Genomic DNA, 27752 nt, shown 5'->3' on the forward strand with positions numbered 1-27752 from the left:
TATGTGCTGAAAAAGGACTGTTGATTGGGAATACCTGGTTTAAAAAGCGAGATATACATAAGTATACTTATGGAAGTAGGAGAGATGGCCAGAGAGCGTTATTGGATTACGTGTTAATTGACAGGCGCGCGAAAAAGAGACTTTTGGATGTTAATGTGCTGAGAGGTACAACTGGAGGGATGTCTGATCATTATCTTGTGGAGGCTAAGGTGAAGATTTGTATGGGTTTTCAGAAAAGAAGAGTGAATGTTGGGGTGAAGAGGGTGGTGAGAGTAAGTGAGCTTGGGAAGGAGACTTGTGTGAGGAAGTACCAGGAGAGACTGAGTACAGAATGGAAAAAGGTGAGAACAATGGAAGTAAGGGGAGTGGGGGAGGAATGGGATGTATTTAGGGAATCAGTGATGGATTGCGCAAAAGATGCTTGTGGCATGAGAAGAGTGGGAGGTGGGTTGATTAGAAAGGGTAGTGAGTGGTGGGATGAAGAAGTAAGAGTATTAGTGAAAGAGAAGAGAGAGGCATTTGGACGATTTTTGCAGGGAAAAAATGAAATTGAGTGGGAGACGTATAAAAGAAAGAGACAGGAGGTCAAGAGAAAGGTGCAAGAGGTGAAAAAAAGGGCAAATGAGAGTTGGGGTGAGAGAGTATCATTAAATTTTAGGGAGAATAAAAAGATGTCCTGGAAGGAGGTAAATTAAGTGCGTAAAACAAGGGAGCAAATGGGAACTTCAGTGAAGGGCGCAAATGGGGAGGTGATAACAAGTAGTGGTGATGTGAGAAGGAGATGGAGTGAGTGTTTTGAAGGTTTGTTGAATGTGTTTGATGATAGAGTGGCAGATATAGGGTGTTTTGGTCGAGGTGGTGTGCAAAGTGCGAGGGTTAGGGAAAATGAGTTGGTAAACAGAGAAGAGGTAGTAAAAGCTTTGCGGAAGATGAAAGCCGGCAAGGCAGCAGGTTTGGATGGTATTGCAGTGGAATTTATTAAAAAAGGGGGTGACTGTATTGTTGACTGGTTGGTAAGGTTATTTAATGTATGTATGACTCATGGTGAGGTGCCTGAGGATTGGCGGAATGCGTGCATAGTGCCATTGTACAAAGGCAAAGGGGATAAGAGTGAGTGCTCAGATTACAGAGGTATAAGTTTGTTGAGTATTCCTGGCAAATTATAATGGAGGGTATTGATTGAGAGGGTGAAGGCATGTACAGAGCATCAGATTGGGGAAGAGCAGTGTGGTTTCAGAAGTGGTAGAGGATGTGTGGATCAGGTGTTTGCTTTGAAGAATGTATGTGAGAAATACTTAGAAAAGAAAACGGATTTGTATGTAGCATTTATGGATCTGGAGAAGGCATATGATAGAGTTGATAGAGATGCTCTGTGGAAGGTATTAAGAATATATGGTGTGGGAGGCAAGTTGTTAGAAGCAGTGAAAAGTTTTTATCGAGGATGTAAGGCATGTGTACGTGTAGGAAGAGAGGAAAGTGATTGGTTCTCAGTGAATGTAGGTTTGCGGCAGGGGTGTGTGATGTCTCCATGGTTGTTTAATTTGTTTATGGATGGGGTTGTTAGGGAGGTGAATGCAAGAGTTTTGGAAAGAGGGGCAAGTATGAAGTCTGTTGGGGATGAGAGAGCTTGGGAAGTGAGTCAGTTGTTGTTCGCTGATGATACAGCGCTGGTGGCTGATTCATGTGAGAAACTGCAGAAGCTGGTAACTGAGTTTGGTAAAGTGTGTGAAAGAAGAAAGTTAAGAGTAAATGTGAATAAGAGCAAGGTTATTAGGTACAGTAGGGTTGAGGGTCAATTCAATTGGGAGATGAGTTTGAATGGAGAAAAACTGGAGGAAGTGAAGTGTTTTAGATATCTGGGAGTGGATCTGGCGATGGATGGAACCATGGAAGCGGAAGTGGATCATAGGGTGTGGGAGGGGGCGAAAATTCTGGGAGCCTTGAAGAATGTGTGGAAGTCGAGAACATTATCTCGGAAAGCAAAAATGGGTATGTTTGAAGGAATAGTGGTTCCAACAATGTTGTATGGTTGCGAGGCGTGGACTATGGATAGAGTTGTGCGCAGGAGGATGGATGTGCTGGAAATGAGATGTTTGAGGACAATGTGTGGTGTGAGGTGGTTTGATCGAGTAAGTAACGTAAGGGTAAGAGAGATGTGTGGAAATAAAAAGAGCGTGGTTGAGAGAGCAGAAGAGGGTGTTTTGAAATGGTTTGGTCACATGGAGAGAATGAGTGAGGAAAGATTGACCAAGAGGATATATGTGTCGGAGGTGGAGGGAGCGAGGAGAAGAGGGAGACCAAATTGGAGGTGGAAAGATGGAGTGAAAAAGATTTTGTGTGATCGGGGCCTGAACATGCAAGAGGGTGAAAGGAGGGCAAAGAATAGAGTGAATTGGAGCGATGTGGTATACCGGGGTTGACGTGCTGTCAGTGGATTGAATCAAGGCATGTGTATGGGGGTGGGTTGGGCCATTTCTTCGTCTGTTTCCTTGCGCGACATCAGCAAACGCGGGAGACAGCGATAAAGCAAAAAAAGGAAAAAAAAAAATAGAATATAGATATATATAGATATATATTATATATTATAGAGATATATAGATAGTATATATATAATATATATATATATATAGCTCCACTGGGGATAAGGGGAGAAAGAATACTTCCCAACTATTCCCTGGCGTGTCCGTCGAAGCTACTAAAAGGGAAGGGAGCGGGGGCTGAAACATTCCCACCCCTCACGTTTTTTTTTCATTTTCCAAAAGATGGAACAGAGGGTGCCAGGGAGATATTCCAAATAAGGCCCAGTCTCTATCTAACCTAACCCCAAACGCGGGAAATGGCGACTAGTATAAAAAAAAGAAAATATATATATATATATATATATATATTATATATATATATAATATATATATATATATATATATATGCGATGAATATTACTTACCTTATGACCTCGGTCCGCCAGTGCCTTTGTGAGGGGTATGAGAAGATTCCAGTGATTCGCGTCCGATCCTGGCATTGGCAGCAGGATATTGTAAGACCTGGCTGGATGTGGAAGGTTTACCTTAGGCATTGCCTCCAGTTACAGCAAGGAGAAGGTAAAGTAAGAGCATTTTGCATCCAGCTGAAAAAAAATAGATGTATGTATCTTTAATAATTTTCACGTCAAACTACAGCAATCCATTGTGTGTGTGTGTGTGTGTGTGTGTGTGTGTGTGTGTGAGTGTGTGTGTGTGTGTGTGTGTGTGTGTGTGTGTGTATGTGTTACAGTTGGAAAGACACTGAATTTAGTAGGAAATTTCATTTCAGATGATATGTTTGTTTTTTTTTTCTTTTGTATCATTGCTATCCAACCTCGCTCTATGTAACAGACTAATCATTTATTGGATGTGAAATGCATTCTAAACTTTATCACTTCAAGTTTGTTTTTTTCTGAACGAGGAAAAAACTTTCGACAAGAAAGATGTAATGATATCATTAAAGGTTCTAGGGAAAAAAAAAAACACAGCAGGCAAGTAAAGATAACATTAGAGTTATAAAGAAAAATCTCACAGGAGAGGAGTAAGGATCACATTAGAACTTCAAAGAAAAAATCTAACAGCAGGCGAAAGTAATGATTACAGTTAAAGTTTTTGGAAAAAAAAAAAAACACAGTAGAAAGTAAGGATTACATTAGAGTTTTAAGGGAATATTGCACAGCAGAGATGTAAGGGAAATGTTTGAGTTTCAAGGAAAAATCCCGTAGCAGAGAAGTAAGATTACATTAAAGTTTTCAGACAAAATCCCGTAGCAGAGAAGTAAGGATTACATTAAAGTTTTCAGACAAAATCCCGTAGCAGAGAAGTAAGGATTACATTAAAGTTTTCAGACAAAATCCCACAGGAGAGAAGTAAGGATTACATTAGTGTTAAGGAATATCGTGGAGAATTTATGTTCCCAGGACAACCATAGCGACTGCTGATGGTAACTGACAAGCTTAAGTACGCTGAGTGTTAAGACCTATGTGATGGTATATAGAGAAGTTACGAACAGCAGTAAGGCTTTGATATGATACCTGGTAACCATACGAACAACAGTATGGCTTTGATATGATACCTGGTAACCATACGAACAACAGTATGGCTTTGATATGATACCTGGCAACCATACGAACAACAGTATGGCTTTGATATGATACCTGGTTACCACACTTACAGCAGTATGGGTCTGATATGATACCTGGCTACCACACGAATAGCAGTATGGGTCTGATATGGTACCTGGCAACCACACGAACAGCAGTATGGGTCTGATATGATACCTGGCAACCACACGAACAGCAGTATGGGTCCGATATGATACCTGGCAACCACACGAACAGCAGTATGGGTCCGATATAATACCTGGCAACCACACGAACAGCAGTATGGGTCCGATATGATACCTGGCAACCACACGAACAGCAGTATGGGTCTGATATGGTATCTGGCAACCACGCGAACAGCAGTATGGGTCCGATATGATACCTGGCAACCACACGAACAGCAGTATGGGTCCGATATGATACCTGGCAACCACACGAACAGCAGTATGGGTCTGATATGGTATCTGGCAACCACACGAACAGCAGTATGGGTCCGATATGATACCTGGCAACCACACGAAACAGCAGTATGGGTCCGATATAATACCTGGCAACAACAAACACATAAGTGTTGGTATTTCTATCCTAACATTTCATGATAAACAAAGATGGTGGGTGTGCTACCAGGGAATAAAGGGGCAAACTTTGGAAGCATCTTCATGCAAGTAGTCCTTCAACATGTTAAAAGTTCCTCCAACTTCAAAAAAAGAATAGCAGATAACAAATAACGTATCTATATATTCTGAAAGTTTGTTGAATGCTGTTTGATGATAGTTTGGCGGATATTGGGTGTTTTGGTCGGGATGTTGTGCGGAAATGAGAGGGTCAGGGAGAATGGTTTGGTAAACAGAGAAGAGGTAGTGAAAGCTTTGCATAAGATGAAAGCCGGCAAGGCGACGGGTTTGGATATCATTGCAGTGGAATTCATCAGAAAAGGAGGTGACTGTGTTGTTGACTGGTTGGTGAGGATATTCAATGTATATGTGGATCATGATGAAGTGCCTGAGGATTGGCGGAAAGCATTCACAGTGCCTTTGTACAAAGGCATAGGTGACTGTTCAAACTACAGAGACATAAGTTTCTTGAGTACTCCTGGTAAATTATATGGGAGGGTATTAATTGAGAGGGTGAAGGCATGTACAGAGCATCAGATTGGGGAAGAGCAGTGTGATTTTAGAAATGGTAAAGGATGTTTGGATCAATTCTTTCCTTTGAAGAATGTGCGTGAGAAATAATCAGAAAAACAAATGGATTTGTATGTGGCATTTGTGGATCTGGAGAAGGGTTATGATAGGGTTGACAGAGATGCTTTGTGGAAGGTCTTAAGAGTTTATGGTGTGGGAGGTAAATTGCCAGAAGCAGTGAAAAGTTTTTACCAAGGATGTAAGGCATGTGTACGAGTAGGAAGAGATGAGTGACTGGTTCCCAGTGAAGTTCGGTCTGCGGCAGGGGTGTGTGATGTCCCTGTGGTTGTTTGATTTGTTTATGGATGGGGTGGTGAGAGAAGTAAATGCAAGAGTTTTGGATAGAGAAAGAGAGAGAGAGAGAGAGAGAGAGAGAGAGAGAGAGAGAGAGAGAGAGAGAGAGAGAGAGAGAGAGAGAGAGAGAGAGAGAGAGAGAGAGAGAGAGAGAGAGAGAGAGAGAGAGAGAGAGAGAGAGAGAGAGAGAGAGAGAGAGAGGGGAGAGAGAGAGAGAGAGAGAGAGAGGCGAGTATGCAGTCTGTTGGGGATGAGGGGGCCTGAGAAATGAGTCACTTGTTAGCCGATGCTACAGCTCTAGTGGTTGATTCGGGTGAGAAGCTGCATAAGTTGGTGACTGAATTTGGAAAAGTGTGAGAAAGGAGAAAGTTGAGAGTGAATGTGAGTAAGAGCAAAGTTATTAGGTTCAGTTAGGTGGAGGGACAGGTTGATTGGGATGTAAGTTTGAATGGAGAGAAACCGGGAGGAAGTGAAGTGTTTCAAATATCTGGGAGTGGACTTAGCAGGAAATAGAACCATGAAAGCGAATGCGAGTCACAGGGCGGGGGAGGGAGCTAAGGTTCTGGGAATGATGAAGAATATGTGGAAGGAGAGAACGTTATCTCGGAGAGCGAAAATGGATATGTTTAAAGGAACTGTAGTTCCAACACTATCATATGGTTGCGGAGCATCAGATGTAGATAGGGTTGTACGGAGGAAGGTGGATGTGTTGGAAATGAACTGTTTCAGGACAATATGTGGTGTTAGGTAGTTTCATCGAATAAGTGATGAAAGAGTAAAAGAGAAGTATGGTAATAAAAAGAGAATATATGTGTCAGAGGTGGAGGGAACAAGGAGAAGCGGGAAGCCTAATTGGAGGTGGAAGGATGAAGTGAGAAAGCTTTTGAGCGATCGGGGCCTTAAAATGCGAGAGGGAGAGAGGCGTGGAAGGAAGAGAGTGAATTGGAAAGATGTGATATACCAGGGTCGACATGCTCTTTGTGGACTGAACCAGAGCATGTGAAACGTCTGGGGTAAACCATGGAAAGGTCTGTAGGGCCTGGATGTGGATAGGAAGCTGTGGTTTCAGTGCATCACACATGACAGTTAGAGACTGAGTGTGAACGAATGTGGCCTTTTTTGTCTCTTTTCCTGGAGCTACCTCGCTGAAGCGGAGGGTAGCAATGCTGTTTCCTGTAGGGCGTGGTGGCGCCGGAAATGGATTGAAAGCAAGCAAGTATGAATATATACATCTGTATATATGTATATATCTGTGTATGTGTATTTATGTGTATGCATATGTTGATATGTGTAATTACATGTATATGTATGGGAGTTTATGTGCATATATATGTGTGTATATGAGTGGATGGGTCGTTCATTGTCTGTTACCTGGCGCTACCAGACGCTTCACGTGCTCTCGTTCAATCCATTGACAGCACGTCGTCCCCAGTATATAACATCGTTCCAATTTACTCTATTCCTTGCACGCCTTTCACTCTCCCGTATGTTCAGGCCCTGATCGTTCAAAATCTTTTTCACTCACTCCATCCTTCCACCTCCAATTTGATCTCCCAGTTTTCCTTCTTCCCTCCACATCTGACACATGTATCCTCTTTGTCAATCTTTCCTCACTCATACTCTCCATGCGTCCAAACCATTTCAACACACCCTCTTTAGCTCTCTAGCTCACACTCTTTTTATTACCACACATCCTTTTTACCCTTTCATTACTTACTCGATCAAACCTCCTCATACCACATCCAACCTCCTCCTCACAACCATATCTATAGCCCATGCCTTGCAATCATGTAGCATTGTTAGAACCACTATTCCATTCAAACATTCCCATTTTTGCTCTCTGAGATAATGTTCTTGCCTTCCACACATTCTTCAACATTTCTAGAACCTTAAACTCCCCCCCTCCCCCCCACCCTCTGAATCACTTCCGGTTCCATGGTTCCATCCGCTGCTAAGTCCACTCCGAGATATCTAAAACAATTCACTTCCTTCAGTTTTTCTCCATTCAAACTTACCTCCCAATTAACTTGTCCAACAACCCTACTGAACCTAGTAACCATTCTCTTATTCACATCTATTCTCAACTTTCTTCTTTCTCACACTTTACCAAGCTCAGCCACCAACTTCTGCAGTTTCTCACCCGAATCAGCCACCAGCGCTGTATCATCAGCGAGCAACAGCCAACTCATTTCCTAAGCCTGCATACTTGCCCCTCTCTCCAAAACTCTTGCATTCACCTCCCTAACCACCCCATCCATAAACAAATTAAACAACCATGAAGACATCATGCACCCCTGCCACAAACCGACATTCACTAGGAACCAATCACTTTCCTCTCTCCCTACTCGTGCAAATGTCTTACATCCTTGGTAAAAACTTTTCACTGCTTCTAGCAACTTACTTCCCACACCATGTGCTCTTAAGATCTTCGACAAAGCATCTCTATCAACCCTACCATATGCCTTTTTTTGATCCATAAATGCTACATACAAATCCATCTGCTTTTTCTAAGTATTTCTCCCTCACATTCTTTGAAGCAAACACCTGATCCAAACATCCTCTACCACTTCTGAAATCACACCGCTCTTCCACAATCTGATGCTCTGTACATGCCTTTACCTTCTCAATCAATACCCTCCCATATAATTTCCCAGGAATACTCAACAATCTTATGCCTCTTTAATTTAAACACTCACCTTTATCCCCTTTGCCTTTGTACAGTGGCACTGTGCATGCATTCCGCCAATCCTCAGGCACTTCGCCATGATCCATACCTACAGTAAATATCCTTACCAGCCAATCAACAACGCAGTCACCTCCTTCTTTGATAAATTCCACTACAATACCATCCAAACCCGCCACCTTGCCGGCTTTCATCTTATGCAAAGCTTTCACTACCAATTCTCTGTTTACCAAACCATTCTCCCTGACCCTCTCACTTCGCACACTACCCTGACCAAAACACCCTATATCTACCACTCTGTCATCAAACACATTCAACAAACCTTCAAAATATTCACTCCATCTCTTTCTCACTTTCTCACTACCTGTTATCACTTCCCCATTTGCCCCCTTCACCGCACTTTATTTACCTCTTTCCAAAACATTTTTTCATTCTCCCTAAGATTTAATGAATCTCTCTTACCCCAACTCTCATTGCCCTCTTTTCATCTCTTGCACCTTTCTCTTGACCTCTTGCTACTTTCTTTCATACATCTCCCAGTCATTTGCACTGCTTCTCTACAAATAGCGTCCATTTTTTTTTTTTCTTTCACTAACAACTTTACTTCTTCATCCTACCACTCACTACCCTTTCTAATCTGCTCATCTCTTACCTTTCTCATACCTCTTGCTTCTTTTGCACAAGCCATCACTGCTTCCCTAAATACATCCCATTTCTCACCCACTCCCGTTACGTCATTTACTCTCACCTTTTGCCATTCTACACTCAGTCTCTCCTGATACTTACACAAGTCTCCCTTCCGCGCTAGAGATATAGCGCCAGAAACGGTCGAAGAAAAGTCCTTGTTCGTTCACATCTGTTCTGTTGCTGTCATATGCAATGCACCAAAACTACAGACCACTATCTACATCCAAGTCTTACACACCTCGTACTATTGAATGATCAGTGGAATTAAAGGTAGCCTTGCAAGCAGGAGGGTCCTCGGTGTAGAGCCCATGCAATGGAGAAGAGACGATGTTTAATGTTCTCCTGACAAACGAGGACTGACCACAGCACGCATGACACACTTGTAGAAAATCTTGCTTGATCATGATTACAAAAGTGAGCATCACACGCCTGCCATGTACTTTATCATAAGCCTTATCATTTCCCTTCCTCGTAACGTAAACCAATTCTGCTCGCTTACGAATCTGTTGAATTCATTATACTGATATGCAACGAGGAATGATCTTTCCAAAGATGGATCTTTTTTTGAAGTCATGAACGGAATAACATTTTGCCATTGCAATCTGTATCTCGAAAAGGAGCTGAGACCTGACATAACCTGCCCTTGGGGGCATAATGAGTCTAGGTGATGCAGCAAGACTTGTTTACAGTTTTATCTTTCCAGTTTCATCACGTCCTGGGATTGAGGCAATGCTGCTGTAGAAATTTTTCTGTCGTATGATTTGTCAGTGCAAGAATTTTACTTCTTCAACCAGAAATATCGCAAACTTTACGTGATTGATTTCGGGTTGATAAGTGAAAGTTAAGGCTCATGTCTGGGAGCTAAGGTCACATAAGAAAATCTTTGACAATACTTTTCTCCTGCTCCCGGAACTTGTGTGCACTTTGCAACAGGTGTGTCCACTATCAAACAAGCATGTGCACTGTGAAAAAAATATATAATGATAAAACGTAAGGAATAGAATATTGCTCCATACCCAACGGTAAGCCACAAAAGACCGCACATCATTTTTGATAAACGACCTACTTGTGCACATCTAGATTCTAGGTATCGTACTTTTACTGAGAAAGGGACAGACTACATATGATAAAGAAACAAGAAGTTTGCGGAAAAAAAAGTACTTAAATATGAAATAGGTTCGGTTCAAAGTAAAGGCCGTATAGAAGATGACAATTTGAGATGTAAAAAAGATGTGGAGAGAGTGGATCTGGCAATGCAAGTCATGCTGAACGTGCCTGCCAACACCGGAGCGACAGATGAGAAACCAGTAAGCCACTCTCTTGGTACATAACAACGCAGTGGGAATTCAATGAAGTCCCGTCATTATTTTGAATGTGCGCGCTGTCATGTGAGGATGGCTTAAATATAAACATGAGTCAATATCAAGATTCATGCTCTTATCTGACTGAATATTAAGGTTATGAAGCGGTGAGCACATTTTGAAGGACATACAGGCTAAAAAAAAAGTAAACTGCGCATACAAACAGCGCGCCTAAAAACAACAGATTTTCTTTCCGACTCGATAGACTACGAAAGTATGTCGCCATAAGCATAAATGAAAGCAGATCGTCAAAGTGTACAAAAAAAAAAACTTTCTAATGTCTACTGAAATGAATTGGCAAGTGAAGCTGTTTCTACTCGTAATGTTGAAATAGAAGACAGATTAATGTAAAAACGTCAGCTCGTAGGACTGAAGATTGATTTTGAAATAAGTTGCTATATTTCCCCTTGTGTTTGACCGTGATACATCTATAAGGAACAAAGGGATAACGAATGAAATATTGGCTTCATATATGTTCTGGAGAGCTGGTGACGTAATCAAGGCAATGCACAGAGTTGGAATCAAAAGAAATTCGAGGTGACCCGAGATTGGTAAGGAATAATTGATATAACAGAAGAAAGAGTTGTAAAGCAGCAAGTCCTTACAGACAAATGCACACAGGAAAACAACATAAAGAGTGCAAATGTATGTGACAATTAGCACGATGAGTAAGATCATCCTTCTTCACAGAAGTTCCAGTTGATGACCTCTTAGAATATTTGGTTGATGTCTTGGATAACATTGATTTACTTGTTTCCAATACTGGGCTTACTGAATTGATAAAATTATATATAAAGGACTGTGTATTTCAATCTAAGGGAGAACATTATGTTCAGAAATTTGGTATGACGATCGGTAACCCTCTTTCATCAGTATCATGTAATCTTTACATGGAATTCTGTGAGACAAGATTACTAAGGGATACCTTATTCTCTAAGTTAATCTGGTTTAGGTATGTAGATGTTCTTTGTGTTTGGCCAACAAACAAAAATCTACGAACATTTCTCCCTTTACTTATACCTTCCATCAATTTACTCTGGAACTGGAATATAGTTGTATGACAACATTTTTAGATTACATGATCCATGGGGATGGAAACATGTTTAAGTTTAGCATATACAGAAAACCCACCAAAGCTGTTCATATACTCATTATCATTCAGCTCAGTATGACGGAGTTAAACTATACTCATACCAGTCGATGTTCCGTAGGGCATTAAGGAATTTATTGATGATGAGTTTGACAAGATATATTCTATTGGATCTAGTTTAAAGTATCCAGATCTTTCAATGATGGATATCTTAAGTTGGCAAAACAGTAATTTTACAGAGATTAACCAAAACCTCCTCTTGATACCAAGAATCTTTTATTTCTCCCTTTTAATGATAATTTTACATCACTTCCCAGGTTGCTTAGATTCTTTCATGTAAATGAAGCTTTCAGCAATGACAATACTATAAGGAATATCTTAAAAACTCGCCAAGAAATTTTGCGGGCTGCGTTTACAGAATCCCTTGTAAAAGCTGTAATATGATTTATGTTGGCTAGACTATTAAGGATCTTTGTGTTAGACACATGCAACATAGATATAGTATAAGAACAGAACAGGGTCTAATGAATTGTTTAGTCATGTTAAGAATTATGATCGATGTATTGATTGGTGTAACGCCAGTTCATTGTAACTCTTTTACCACGAGAAATATCTTTGAATCTTCAATTATTGAATACACAAAGAAATGTAACATTGATATTAGTAAAGTTCTACACAAAATGGATAACTCTGTCGAGGCAAAATCTATAAACAGTTCCACTTCCTGTCCACACAATAGAATTTTATGGCAGGCATGATGACCCAAACACCAACCCGAACACCACCACCCTGAAACACTTATTTGCCAATGTCGTCGTAGCTACGTTTCTTCCTTGTATACAAACTGATTGTTCTACGTCTTCTATAGCATTCTTGTATTTCCCTTGACGATGTGATCAATACACGAAAGTGCACTAAAACCCGGTCTCGTGCATCAAAGCTGCTGACCCATTCTCTCAACTGCTCCCAAAACACTTGCCTCTCATGATCTTTTTTCTCGTGACCAGGTGCATAAGCACCAATAATTGCCCACCACTCTTCATCCACTTTTAGTTTCACCCATATAAATTATAACAGCTGGACTAATTTACAGGCATTCCCGCCCAGACAACAGGGGTAGGCAGTTGATTTTATGATCAGTTAGCAGAGATAATCATTGTTAGATCTTAACAAACCGATATCTAAAAGGGGGAGGGAGCGGAAAGGGGGAATCCCTTTTCGGTAGGTCTGGGCATGGACAGCACCTAAATTTGCTTGATCGTCCCGTAATCCAGTTTGTCGAGAGAACTTACTGGCGACTAGAATATCCTTGAGGATCTCATAATCTTGAAGATGGAGAAAATTTTGGTACAAATGATTACCGACAAATTCCTTTTGAGGTCACTTTTAACAATGTTTGTATTGTTGATCAACATTGCAGTCGCAAAAAAAATACCCTATTTTAAACTTTACAGATTTTAATGCACTTCGCATTGCCCTTCACAGGTAAACCTGAAATAATTGGGTTAATGTGAACAACATGAAGATAGCTAGGGAAAAGCTCTAGTGAAACCTTTGAAATAGCACAGGGAACATATGTGCCAGTGTGTAGTGGACGGTTTATCTAGAAAGTAAAGACAAGGTAGTGAAACTCTGTAATATGAAAGTCCCTGTTGTCTAAGAAAAAAGCTCATGATAAAGTCAATGATAGATTATAGTATGTAGATTTGCGTAGAGAAAGTAAGGGAGTTAACCCGACAAACTCAGAGTCAGTATACGTATAGCGCTGAAATTATCGAAAGGAAGCCTAAGGAGTTTTACAGTTAAGTTAGAGGCAAAAATATTATTACCTAGTCAATTTCTTTCATTTAATTGAGAAAAATGGTGACTTGGTTCAAGAAGAAGCTATACCAAAAAACTTAGAGGAAAATTTGGCATCTGTATGTACGATTGTAGACACAATCCATGTTCCCAATCCAATTTCATTGACAAGAGAGAACATACGGTAAGATATTGACATAACAGCTGAAGAAATACTATCAGCGAATAAAGGAATGAAAATGATAAGTTTCATTCTAAAACAGTGAAGGAGGCGTAAAATTAGATAGGTAAGCCTTTGACTGCTCTTTTTACTGGATCACTTGCTACAGGAAAAGTTCCAGATGAATGGAAGTTTGCCAATCTAACATCGATATTCAAAAAAAAGGTAATAAGTTACTGCCAGGAAATCATCGTCCAATCACCTTCATGTGTAGCTGGAGAACTTATGGCAGCCATCATGCGAGACAGAACTGTAAGCCATATATAAAGGCCGACCACTTAATATACGATTCTCAGGTTGGTTTCGACAACATCGCTCATGTCTGACAAATCAGCTTGATTTCTTTTTGTGATGAAATCAACATATATGACGATAAGTAGAGCAGTTGATGTCACCAATCTAGATTTTCAAAAAGCGATCGATAAGGTTTCACAAACATGAAGTCACGTAGCGTTGGTGAGGTTATACTTCGTTGGAGAGGATATCTGTTGTCTGGTCGTAAACAAAGAGTAGTGATTATTGGTCAAGCCTGTGATTGGTTAGACAGGGATCGCTCTCGGGAACTGTTCTATTTCTCATATGATATTAATGATATTGATAATGAGCTGCATCACAAGGTATAGATATCACACCTCACTGATGACACAAAGCTGGGAACTAAACCTACAAATAACTTGAGCCTTCACAGCTTCAAACTGACGTAGAAAAGTTGGTGAGCTGGGTTCATAAGCGACAAATGAATAATATTATCGATAAGTGTACAATTCTACGTATCGGTAATGAAAACGAATAGGTTATCTACGGTATGAACTACATCGAAGTCCAAAAGGTAAATGAGGAGCAAGACTCCGGCGTAATACTCTCTGGTAAAATTAAGAAAAAGAAAGAAAAGAACAATCAAAATTCTTGGATTGATAAGTAGGGAAATCATTCCCATTCTCTACTAGTCTTTGGTTCGTCCCTGTTTTACATAATGTATTCAGGTTTGGTCAACGTACCTAAAAGAAAAGAAGACAAAGACAGAATGGAGAAAGTGCAGCAACGAGCTGCCGAAGTAATTTCCGAGCTGGGAAGTAAATACTATGAGATCCAAGTAAACGACTTAGATTTATTTAGCTTGAAATAAAAAAGAGAGAGAAGGTTAAGAGGTGACCGTATGCAAGCATTCAGAATCATTAAAGGCTTTCATAATCTTGTTCTAAATTCACTTAAGACTTGATTCATCTGATTTCACTCGCAGTAATGGATCCAAACTCGCAGGCAGATCTTTTTCCACGAATGAGGCGAAACACTTTTTCGTCAACAGGGTCGTTAATATATATGAAAGATTAACCAAATAAAAAGTGGTTGAAAGCAGTACTATAGATACGTTTAAGTACAGACTTGGTAGATATTTTGCTTCAAGTCCACGACTTACATTATCTGCGCCTCTTTACTACGTCACACTGACATTTTCAATTTGTAGGATATTCTCAACGAATGATCTATATGCCTTCTAGCTTTCATCCTACTAATCTGTGCCTTTCTGAAATCTACCACTATCAAAAACAGCCTCAAAAGGACACAGTGGGCTGTTCTTGTCTCAATTCCTCTTGTATCCCTTCGAAGATGAGAGCTGGGTAAGAAGTGGATACCTTTTGTCTATGCTGAAGTGAAAGACGGGCCTCATCCTTACCCGGAAGGGATGATTGTCATAACATTTCTCCACTCGTGTTCATACTTCCAAAGCTTGACACTTCCTTGTACTGAGGTAAAGTCCTCGACGAAGGCAGAGAAGAAGAGATGAAGCCCCACTCCAGCCCACAGTAGAACATGAAGGTGATATATGAGATAACTGAAAACACTGCATATTATCGCCCAGAGTATAACCCTTCCGTCTTGCTACTAAATGACGTGACATTTAATGTTGTTTTACAGATAATTAGACAGTGTTTTAAACCCGGGTTATGAGTGGCCTATTGGATAAGTGTGCAATTTTCAGTACCGGTGGCAGGAGAAGCGATTATCTGATAGGGACAACATGCACGGAATAGCTCTGTCTTTGGCTTAATGACAACTGGAGAGAAAATATATAATAGATATTGCCCACACTTTCACTTTGTCATGGGGATCACAATAGAAAATATATCTACAAAAGCAGGAAAACTTCGGCTGAATTTGATGGGAACTATGACCTACTATCAGCATCATCATTATAATGAAATTGCTATTATCATGATCATCATTTCTATTATTATTATTATTATTATTAGTAGTAGTAGTAGTAATAATAGTAGTTGTATTAGTAGTAGTAGTAGTAGTAGTAGTATTGTTGTTGTTGTTGTTGTTGTTACTATAATCATCATTATCATTATTCTTATCACTATTATTATTATTATTAGTATTAGTATTAGTCGACCCCTGTATATCACATCGTTCCAATTCACTTTATTCCTTGCCCGCCTTTCACCCTCCTGCATGTTCGGGCCCCGATCGCTCAAAATCATTTTCACTCCATCCTTCCACCACCAGTTTGGTCTCCCACTTCTCGTGCCCTCCACCTCTGACACATATATCCTCTTTGTGAATCTTTCCTCACTCATTCTCTCCATGAGACCAAGCCTTTTCAATACACTCTCTTCTGCTCTCAACCACACTCTTTTTATTACCACACATTTCTGCTACCCTTTCATTACTTACTCGATCAAACGACCTCACACTACATATTGTACTCAAACATCTCATTTCCAGCACACCCACCCTCCTCCGCACAACCCTATCTATAGCCCACGCCTCACAACCATACAACATTGTTGGAACCACTATTCCTTCAAACATACCCATTTTTGCTTTCCGAGATAACGTTCTCTCCTTCCACACATTCTTCAACTCTCCAAGAACCTCTACCCTATGACTCACTTCCGCTTCTATCGATCCATCCGCTGCCAAATCCACTACCAGATATCTAAAACACTTCACTTAATCCAGTTTTTCTCCATTCAAACTAGCCTCCCAATATAATTGTCCCTCAACCCTACTGAACCTAATAACCTTGTTCTTATTCACTTTTACTCTTAACTTTCTTCTTTCACACACTTTACCAAACTGTCACCAACTTCTGCAGTTTCTCACCCGGATCAGCCACCAACACTGTATCGTCAGCGAACAACAACTGACTCACTTCCCAAGCTCTCTCATCCACAACAGACTGCCCTTCTCTCCAAAACTTTTGCATTCACCTCCCTAACAACCCCATCCATAAAGAAATTAAACAGCCATGGAGACATCACGCACCCCTGCCGCAAACCGACATTCACTGGGAATCAATCACTTTCCGCTCTTCCTGCTCGTACACATGCCATACTTCCTCGATAAAACCTTTTCACTGCCTCTAGCAACTTACCTCCCACGCCATATACTCTTAATACCTTCCACAGAGCATCTCTATCAACTCTAACATATACCTTCTCCAGATCCATAAATGCTACATACAAATCCATCTGTTTTTCTAAGTATTTCTCAAATACATTCTTCCAAACAAATACCTGATTCACACATCCACTACCACTTCTGAAACCACACTGCTCTTCCCCAGTCTGATGTTCTGTACATGCCTTCACCCTCTCAATCAATACCCTTCCATATGACTTCCCAGGAATACTCAACGAACTTATACCTCTGTAATTTGAACACTCACTTTTATCCCATTTGCCTATATACAACGGCACTATGCATGCATTTCGCCAATCCTCAGGCACGTCAACAGGAAACATACATAAATCGAATATCCTCACCAACCAGTCAACAAGACAGTAACCCCCTTTTTTAATAAATTCCACTACAATACCATCCAAACCCGCTGCCTTGACGGCTTTCATCTTCCACAAAGCTTTCACTACCACTTCTCTGTTTACCAAATCATTCTCCCTGACCCTCTCACTTCGCACACCACCTCGATCAAAATACCCTATATCTGACACTCTTTCATCAAACACATTCAACAAACCTTTAAGATACTCACTCCATCTCCCTCTCACTTCACAACTACTTGCTATTACCTCCCCATTTGCCCCATTCACCAATATTCCCATTTGTTCTTTTGTCTTACGCACTTTATTTACCTCCTTCCTAAACATCTTTTCATTCTCCCTAAGATTTAATGATACCCTCTCACCCCAACTCTCATTTGCCCTCTTTTTCATCACTTGCACCTTTCCCTTGACCTCCTGCTTCTTTCTTTTATACATCTCCCAGCTATTTGCACTATATCTCTGCAAAAATCGTCCAAATGCCTCACTCATCTCTTTCACTAATAATCTTACTTCTTCATCCCACCACTCACTACTCTTTCTAATCTGCCCACCTCCCACGTTTCTCATGCCACGTTTTTTGCGTAAGCCATCACTGCTTCTCTAAATAAATCCCATTCCTCCCCCAGTCCCCTTACTTCCTTTGATCTCACCTTTTTCCATTGTGTACTCAGCCTCTCCTACTACTTCCTAACACAAGTCTCCTTCCCAAGCTCACTTACACTTACCACTCTCTTCACCCCAACATTCTCTCTTGTTTTCTGAAAACCTCTACAAATCTTCACCTTCGCCTCCACATGATAATGATCAGATATCCCTCCAATTGCCCCTCTCAGACATTGACTTCAAAAACTCTCTCTTTCACACACCCATCAATTAACACGTAATCCAAAAATCTCTCTGGCCATTATTATTATTATTATTATTATTATTATTATTATTATTATTATTATTATTATTATTATTATTATTATTATTATCATTATCATTATTATATTTACATATATTCATTTTGCTTTGTCGCTGTCTCCCGCGTTTGCGAGGTAGCGCAAGGAAACAGACGAAAGAAATGGCCCAACCCATCCCCATACACATGTATATACATACACGTCCACACACACAAATATACATACTTATACATCTCAATGTACACATATATATATACACACACAGACACATACATATATACCCATGCACACAATTCACACTGTCTGCCTTTATTCATTCCCATCGCCACCTCGCCACACATGGAATACCATACCCCTCCTCCCTCATGTGTGCGAGGTAGCGCTAGGAAAAGACAACAAAGGCGCCATTCGTTCACACTCAGTCTCTAGCTGTCATGCAATAATACCCGAAACCACAGCTCCCTTTTCACATCCAGGCCCCACAGAACTTTCCATGGTTTACCCCAGACGCTTCACATGCCCTGATTCAATCCACTGACAGCACGTCAACCCCGGTATACCACATCGATCCAATTCATTCTATTCCTTACCCGCCTTTCACCCCCCTGCATCTTCAGGCCCCGATCACTCAAAATATTTTTCACTCCATCTTTCCACCTCCAATTTGGTCTCCCACTTCTCCTCGTTCCCTCCACCTCCGACACATATATCCTCTTGGTCAATCTTTCCCCACTCATTCTCTCCATATGCCCAAACCATTTCAAAAAACCCTCTTCTGCTCTCTCAACCACGCGCTTTTTATTTCCACACATCTCTCTTACCCTTACATTACTTACTCGACCAAACCACCTCACACCACACATTGTCCTCAAACATCTCATTTCCAGCACATCCACACTCCTGCGCACAACTCTATCCATATCCCACGCCTCGCAACCATACAACATTGTTGGAACCACTATTCCTTCAAACATACCCATTTTTGCTTTCCGAGATAATGTTCTCGACTTCCACACATTCTTCAAGGCTCCCAGGATTTTCGCCCCATCCCCCACCCTATGATCCACTTCCGCTTCCATGGTTCCATCCGCTGCCAGATCCACTCCCATATATCTAAAACACTTTACTTCCTCCAGTTTTTCTCCATTCAAACTTACCTCCCAATTGACTTGACCCTCAACCCTACTGTACCTAATAACCTTGCTCTTATTCACATTTACTCTTAACTTTCTTTTTTCACACACTTTACCAAACTCACTCACCAGCTTCTGCAGTTTCTCACATGAATCAGCCACCAGCGCTGTATCATCAGCGAACAACAACTGACTCACTTCCCAAGCTCTCTCATCCACAACAGACTTCATACTTGCCCCTCTTTCCAAAACTCTTCCATTCACCTCCCTAACAACCCCATCCATAAACAAATTAAACAACCATGGAGACATCACACACCCCTGCCGCAAATCTACATTCACTGAGAACCAATCACTTTCCTCTCTTCCTACACGTACACATGCCTTACATCCTCGATAAAAACTTTTCACTGCTTCTAACAACTTGCCTCCCACACCATATATTCTTAATACCTTCCACAGAGCATCTCTATCAACTCTATCATATGCCTTCTCCAGATCCATAAATGCTACATACAAATCCATTTGCTTTTCTAAGTATTTCTCACATACATTCTTCAAAGCAAACACCTGATCCACACATCCTCTACCACTTCTGAAACCGCACTGCTCTTCCCCAATCTGATGCTCTGTACATGCCTTCACACTCTCAATCAATACCCTCCCACATAATTTACCAGGAATACTCAACAAACTTATACCTCTGTAATTTGAGCACTCACTCTTATCCCCTTTGCCTTTGTACAATGGCACTATGCACGCATTCCGCCAATCCTCAGGCACCACACCATGAGTCATACATACATTAAATAACCTTACCAACCAGTCAACAATACAGTCACCCCCTTTTCTAATAAATTCCACTACAATGCCATCCAAACCTGCTGCTTTGCCGGCTTTCATCTTCCGCAAAGCTTTTACTACCTCTTCTCTGTTTACCAAATCATTTTCCCTAACCCTCTCACTTTGCACACCACCTCGACCAAAACACCATATATCTGCCACTCTATCATCAAACACATTCAACAAACCTTCAAAATACTCACTCCATCCCCTTCTCACATCACCACTACTTGTTATCACCTCCCCATTTGCGCCCTTCACTGAAGTTCCCATTTGCTCCCTTGTCTTACGCACTTTATTTACCTCCTTCCAGAACATCTTTTTATTCTCCCTAAAATTTAATGATACTCTCTCACCCCAACTCTCACTTGCCCTCTTTTTCACCTCTTGCACCTTTCTCTTGACCTCCTGTCTCTTTCTTTTATACATCTCCCACTCAATTGCATTTTTTCCCTGCAAAAATCGTCCAAATGCCTCTCTCTTCTCTTTCACTAAAAATCTTACTTCTTCATCCCACCACTCACTACCCTTTCTAATCAACCCATCTCCCACGCTTCTCATGCCACAAGCATCTTTTCCGCAATCCTTCACTGATTCCCTAAATACATCCCATTCCTCCCCCACTCCCCTTACTTCCATTGTAAAATAGGAAACAGAAAAAGGATTATTATTATTATTATTATTATTATCATTATTATTATTATTATAATTATTATTATTATTATTATTATTATTATTATTATTATTATTATTATTATTATTATTATTATTATTATTATTATTATTATTATTATTATTATTATTAATATTATTATTATTATTATAATTATCATTATTATTATTATCATTATTGTTATTATTATTATTATTATTATTATCATTAATATTATTATTATTATTATTATTATTATTATTATTATTATTATTATTATTATTGATATTATTATTATTATTATCATTATTATTATTATTATTATTATCATTATTATTATTATTATTATTATTATTATTATTATTATTATTATTATTATTATTATCATTATCATTATCATCATTACTATTATTATTATTATTACTATCAGTATCACTATTATTATCATTAATATTATTATTGCTATTATTATTATTATCATTATTATTATTATTATTATTATTATTATTATTATTATTATTATTATTATTATTATTATTATTATTTATTTATATATATATTTATTATACTTTGTCGCTGTCTCCCGCGTTTGCGAGGTAGCGCAAGGAAACAGACGAAAGAAATGGCCCAACCCCCCCCCCCATACACATGCATATACATACGTCCACGCACGCAAATATACATACCTACACAGCTTTCCATGGTTTACCCCAGACGCTTCAAATGCCTTGATTCAATCCACTGACAGCACGTCAACCCCGGTATACCACATCGCTCCAATTCACTCTATTCCTTGCCCTCCTTTCACCCTCCTGCATGTTCAGGCCCCGATCACACAAAATCTTTTTCACTCCATCTTTCCACCTCCAATTTGGTCTCCCTCTTCTCCTCGTTCCCTCCACCTCCGACACATATATCCTCTTGGTCAATCTTTCCTCACTCATTCTCTCCATGTGCCCAAACCACTTCAAAACACCCTCTTCTGCTCTCTCAACCACGCTCTTTTTATTTCCACACATCTCTCTTACCCTTACGTTACTCACTCGATCAAACCACCTCACACCACACATTGTCCTCAAACATCTCATTTCCAGCACATCTATCCTCCTGCGCACAACTCTATCCATAGCCCACGCCTCGCAACCATACAACATTGTTGGAACCACTATTCCTTCAAACATACCCATTTTTGCTTTCCGAGATAATGTTCTCGACTTCCACACATTCTTCAAGGCTCCCAGAATTTTCGCCCCCTCCCCCACCCTATGATCCACTTCCGCTTCCATGGTTCCATCCGCTGCCAGATCCACTCCCAGATATCTAAAACACTTCACTTCCTCCAGTTTTTCTCCATTCAAACTCACCTCCCAATTGACTTGACCCTCAACCCTACTGTACCTAATAACCTTGCTCTTATTCACATTTACTCTTAACTTTCTTCTTCCACACACTTTACCAAACTCAGTCACCAGCTTCTGCAGTTTCTCACATGAATCAGCCACCAGCGCTGTATCAACAGCGAACAACAACTGACTCACTTCCCAAGCTCTCTCATCCACAACAGACTTCATACTTGCCCCTCTTTCCAAAACTCTTGCATTTACCTCCCTAACAACCCCATCCATAAACAAATTAAACAGCCATGGAGATATCACACACCCCTGCCGCAAACCTACATTCACTGAGAACCAATCACTTTCCTCTCTTCCTACACGTACACATGCCTTACATCCTCGATAAAAACTTTTCACTGCTTCTAACAACTTTCCTCCCACACCATATATTCTTAATACCTTCCACAGAGCATCTCTATCAACTCTATCATATGCCTTCTCCAGATCCATAAATGCTACATACAAATCCATTTGCTTTTCTAAGTATTTCTCACATACATTCTTCAAAGCAAACACCTGATCCACACATCCTCTACCACTTCTGAAACCACACTGCTCTTCCTCAATCTGATGCTCTGTACATGCCTACACCCTCTCAATCAATACCCTCCCATATAATTTACCAAGAATACTCAACAAACTTATACCTCTGTAATTTGAGCACTCACTCTTATCCCCTTTGCCTTTGTACAATGGCACTATGCACGCATTCCGCCAATCCTCAGGCACCTCACCATGAGTCATACATACATTAAATAACCTTACCAACCAGTCAACAATACAGTCACCCCCTTTTTTAATAAGTTCCACTGCAATACCATCCAAACCTGCTGCCTTGCCGGCTTTCATCTTCCGCAAAGCTTTCACTACCTCTTCTCTGTTTACCAAATCATTTTCCCTAACCCTCTCACTTTGCACACCACCTCGACCAAAACACCCTATATATGCCACTCTATCATCAAACACATTCAACAAACCTTCAAAATACTCACTCCATCTCCTTCTCACATCACCACTACTTGTTTTCACCTCCCCATTTGCGCCCTTCACTGAAGTTCCCATTTGCTCCCTTGTCTTACGCACTTTATTTACCTCTTCCAGAACATCTCTTTATTATTATTATTATTATTATTATTATTATTATTATTATTATTATTATTATTATTATTATTGTTATTATTATTATTATCATTATTATTATTATTATTATTATTATTATTATTATTATTATTATTATTATTATTATTATTATCATTATTATTATCATCATTATTATTATTATTATTATTATTATTATTATTATTATTATTATTATTATTATTATTATTATTATTGTTATTATTATTATTCTTACTATTATTATTATTATCATTATTATTATTATTATTATTATTATTATTATTATTATTATTATTATTATTATTATTATTATTATTATTATTATTATTATTATTATTATTATTATTACTATTATTATTATTATTATTATTATTATTATTATTTTTATTATTATTATTATTATTATTATTATTATTATTATTATTATTATCATTATTATTATTATTATTATTATTATTATCATTATTATTATTATTATTATTATTATTGTTATTATTATTATTATTATTATTATTATTATTATTATTATTATTATTATTATTATTATTATTATTATTATTATTATTATTATCAGTATAATTATTATTATTATTATTATTATCATTATTATTATTATTATTATTATTATTATTATTATTATTATTATTATTATTATCATTATTATTATTATTATTATTATTATTATTATTATCATTATTATTATTATTATTATTATTATTAGTATTATTATCATTATTATTATTATTATTATTATTATTATTATTATTATTATTATTATTATTATTATTATTATTATTATTATTATTATCATTATTATTATTATTATTATTATTGCTATTATTATTATTATTATTATTATTATTATTATTATTATTATTATTATCATTATCATTATTATTATTATTAACATTATTAATATTATTATTATTATTATCATCATTTTTTTTTATTTTTTTTTATTTTTTTTTGCTTTGTCGCTGTCTCCCACGTTTGCGAGGTAGCGCAAGGAAACAGACGAAAGAAATGGCCCAACCTACCCAGATACACATGTATATACATACGTCCACACACGCAAATATACATACCTACACAGCTTTCCATGGTTTACCCCAGACGCTTCACATGCCCTGATTCAATCCACTGACAGCACGTCAACCCCGGTATACCACATCGATCCAATTCACTCTATTCCTTGCCCTCCTTTCACCCTCCTGCATGTTCAGGCCTCGATCACTCAAAATATTTTTCACTCCATCTTTCCACCTCCAATTTGGTCTCCCACTTCTCCTCGTTCCCTCCACCTCCGACACATATATCCTCTTGGTCAATCTTTCCTCACTCATTCTCTCCATGTGCCCAAACCATTTCAAAACACCCTCTTCTGCTCTCTCAACCACGCTCTTTTTATTTCCACACATCTCTCTTACCCTTACGTTACTTACTCGATCAAACCACCTCACACCACACATTGTCCTCAAACATCTCATTTCTAGCACATCCATCCTCCTGCGCACAACTCTATCCATAGCCCACGCCTCGCTACCATACAACATTGTTGGAACCACTATTCCTTCAAACATAGCCATTTTTGCTTTCCGAGACAATGTTCTCGACTTCCACACATTCTTCAAGGCTCCCAGGATTTTCGCCCCCTCCCCCACCCTATGATCCACTTCCGCTTCCATGGTTCCATCCGCTGCCAGATCCACTCCCAGATATCTAAAACACTTTACTTCCTCCAGTTTTTCTCCATTCAAACTTACCTCCCAATTGACTTGACCCTCAACCCTACTGTGGCTAATAACCTTGCTCTTATTCACATTTACCCTTAACTTTCTTTTCACACACTTTACCAAACTCATTATCATTATTATTATTATTATTATTATTATTATTATTATTATTATTATTATTATTATTATTATTATCATTATTATCATTATCATCATCATTATTATCATTATCATTTTTATTATTATTACTATTATTATTGTTATCATTAATATTATTATTATCATTATTATTACTATTTTTGTTATTATTATTTTTGTTATTATTATTATTATTATTCTATTATTATCATTGTTATCATTATTATTACTATTATTATTATTATTATTATTATTATTATTATTATTATTATTATTATTATTATTATTATTTTTTTTTTTTTTTTTTTTTTATACTTTGTCGCTGTCTCCCGCGTTTGCGAGGTAGCGCAAGGAAACAGACGTGTACATACACACGTCCACACACGCAAATATACATACCTACACAGCTTTCCATGGTTTACCCCAGACGCTTCACATGCCTTGCTTCAATCCACTGACAGCACGTCAACCCCTGTATACCACATGACTCCAATTCACTCTATTTCTTGCCCTCCTTTCACCCTCCTGCATGTTCAGGCCCCGATCACACAAAATCTTTTTCACTCCATCTTTCCACCTCCAATTTGGTCTCCCTCTTCTCCTCGTTCCCTCCACCTCCGACACATATATCCTCTTGGTCAATCTCTCCTCACTCATTCTCTCCATGTGCCCAAACCATTTCAAAACACCCTCTTCTGCTCTCTCAACCACGCTCTTTTTATTTCCACACATCTCTCTTACCCTTACGTTACTTACTCGATCAAACCACCTCACACCACACATTGTCCTCAAACATCTCATTTCCAGCACATCCATCCTCCTGCGCACATCTCTATCCATAGCCCACGCCTCGCAACCATACAGCATTGTTGGAACCACTATTCCCTCAAACATACCCATTTTTGCTTTCCGAGATAATGTTCTCGACTTCCACACATTTTTCAAGGCTCCCAAAATTTTCGCCCCCTCCCCCACCCTATGATCCACTTCCGCTTCCATGGTTCCATCCGCTGACAGATCCACTCCCAGATATCTAAAACACTTCACTTCCTCCAGTTTTTCTCCATTCAAACTCACCTCCCAATTGACTTGACCCTCACCCCTACTGTACCTAATAACCTTGCTCTTATTCACATTTACTCTCAACTTTCTTCTTCCACACACTTTACCAAACTCAGTCACCAGCTTCTGCAGTTTCTCACATGAATCAGCCACCAGCGCTGTATCATCAGCGAACAACAATTGAATCACTTCCCAAGCTCTCTCATCCCCAACAGACTTCATACTTGCCCCTCTTTCCAGGACTCTTGCATTTACCTCCCTCACAACCCCATCCATAAACAAATTAAACAACCATGGAGACATCACACACCCCTGCCGCAAACCTACATTCACTGAGAACCAATCACTTTCCTCTCTTCCTACACGTACACATGCCTTACATCCTCGATAAAAACTTTTCACTGCTTCTAACAACTTGCCTCCCACACCATATATTCTTAATACCTTCCACAGAGCATCTCTATCAACTCTATCATATGCCTTCTCCAGATCCATAAATGCCACATACAAATCCATCTGCTTTTCTAAGTATTTCTCACATACATTCTTCAAAGCAAACACCTGATCCACACATCCTCTACCACTTCTGAAACCGCACTGCTCTTCCCCAATCTGATGCTCTGTACATGCCTTCACCCTCTCAATCAATACCCTCCCATACAATTTACCAGGAATACTCAACAAACTTATACCTCTGTAATTTGAGCACTCACCCTTATCCCCTTTGCCTTTGTACAATGGCACTATGCACGCATTCCGCCAATCCTCAGGCACCTCACCATGAGTCATACATACATTAAATAACCTTACCAACCAGTCAACAATACAGTCACCCCCTTTCTTAATAAATTCCACTGCAATACCATCCAAACCTGCTGCCTTGCCGGCTTTCATCTTCCGCAAAGCTTTTACCACCTCTTCTCTGTTTACCAAATCATTTTCCCCAACCCTCTCACTTTGCACACCACCTCGACCAAAACACCCTATATCTGCCACTCTGTCATCAGACACATTCAACAAACCTTCAAAATACTCATTCCATCTCCTTCTCACATCACCGCTACTTGTTATCACCTCCCCATTTACGCCCTTCACTGAAGTTCCCATTTGCTCCCTTGTCTTACGCACCCTATTTACCTCCTTCCAGAACATCTTTTTATTCTCCCTAAAATTTACTGATAGTCTCTCACCCCAACTCTCATTTGCCCTTTTTTCACCTCTTGCACCTTTCTCTTGACCTCCTGTCTCTTTCTTTTATACTTCTCCCACTCAATTGCATTTTTTCCCTGCAAAAATCGTCCAAATGCCTCTCTCTTCTCTTTCACTAATACTCTTACTTCTTCATCCCACCACTCACTACCCTTTCTAAACAGCCCACCTCCCACTCTTCTCATGCCACAAGCATCTTTTGCGCAATCCATCACTGATTCCCTAAATACATCCCATTCCTCCCCGACTCCCCTTACTTCCATTGTTCTCACCTTTTTCCATTCTGTACACAGTCTCTCCTGGTACTTCCCCACACAGGTCTCCTTCCCAA

General features: G+C 39.2%; 1 protein-coding gene across 3 annotated transcripts in view; it reads right to left on the minus strand.

Moving 5' to 3' along the window:
- LOC139756817 (UDP-glycosyltransferase UGT5-like) overlaps positions 1–9381 on the minus strand; it is a 41840-nt gene extending 32459 nt beyond the window's left edge. Inside the window, exons 1-2 of one of the 3 annotated variants that reach the window (XM_071676633.1) lie at positions 9247–9381; positions 2945–3124 (exon numbers count right to left, since the gene is read on the minus strand). In XM_071676633.1, the coding sequence (XP_071532734.1) occupies positions 2945–3073 (129 nt within the window). In that variant the 5' untranslated portion in view covers positions 3074–3124; positions 9247–9381. Of the gene's footprint in view, positions 1–2944; positions 3125–9070 lie in introns of all 3 variants that reach the window. The other 2 variants (XM_071676634.1, XM_071676632.1) reach the window with 2 other exon arrangements.
- Between the last annotated feature and the right edge of the window lie 18371 nt (positions 9382–27752).

Source organism: Panulirus ornatus, chromosome 23, assembly GCF_036320965.1.
Source record: "Panulirus ornatus isolate Po-2019 chromosome 23, ASM3632096v1, whole genome shotgun sequence".
In the NCBI taxonomy this organism is placed as follows: domain Eukaryota; kingdom Metazoa; phylum Arthropoda; class Malacostraca; order Decapoda; family Palinuridae; genus Panulirus; species Panulirus ornatus.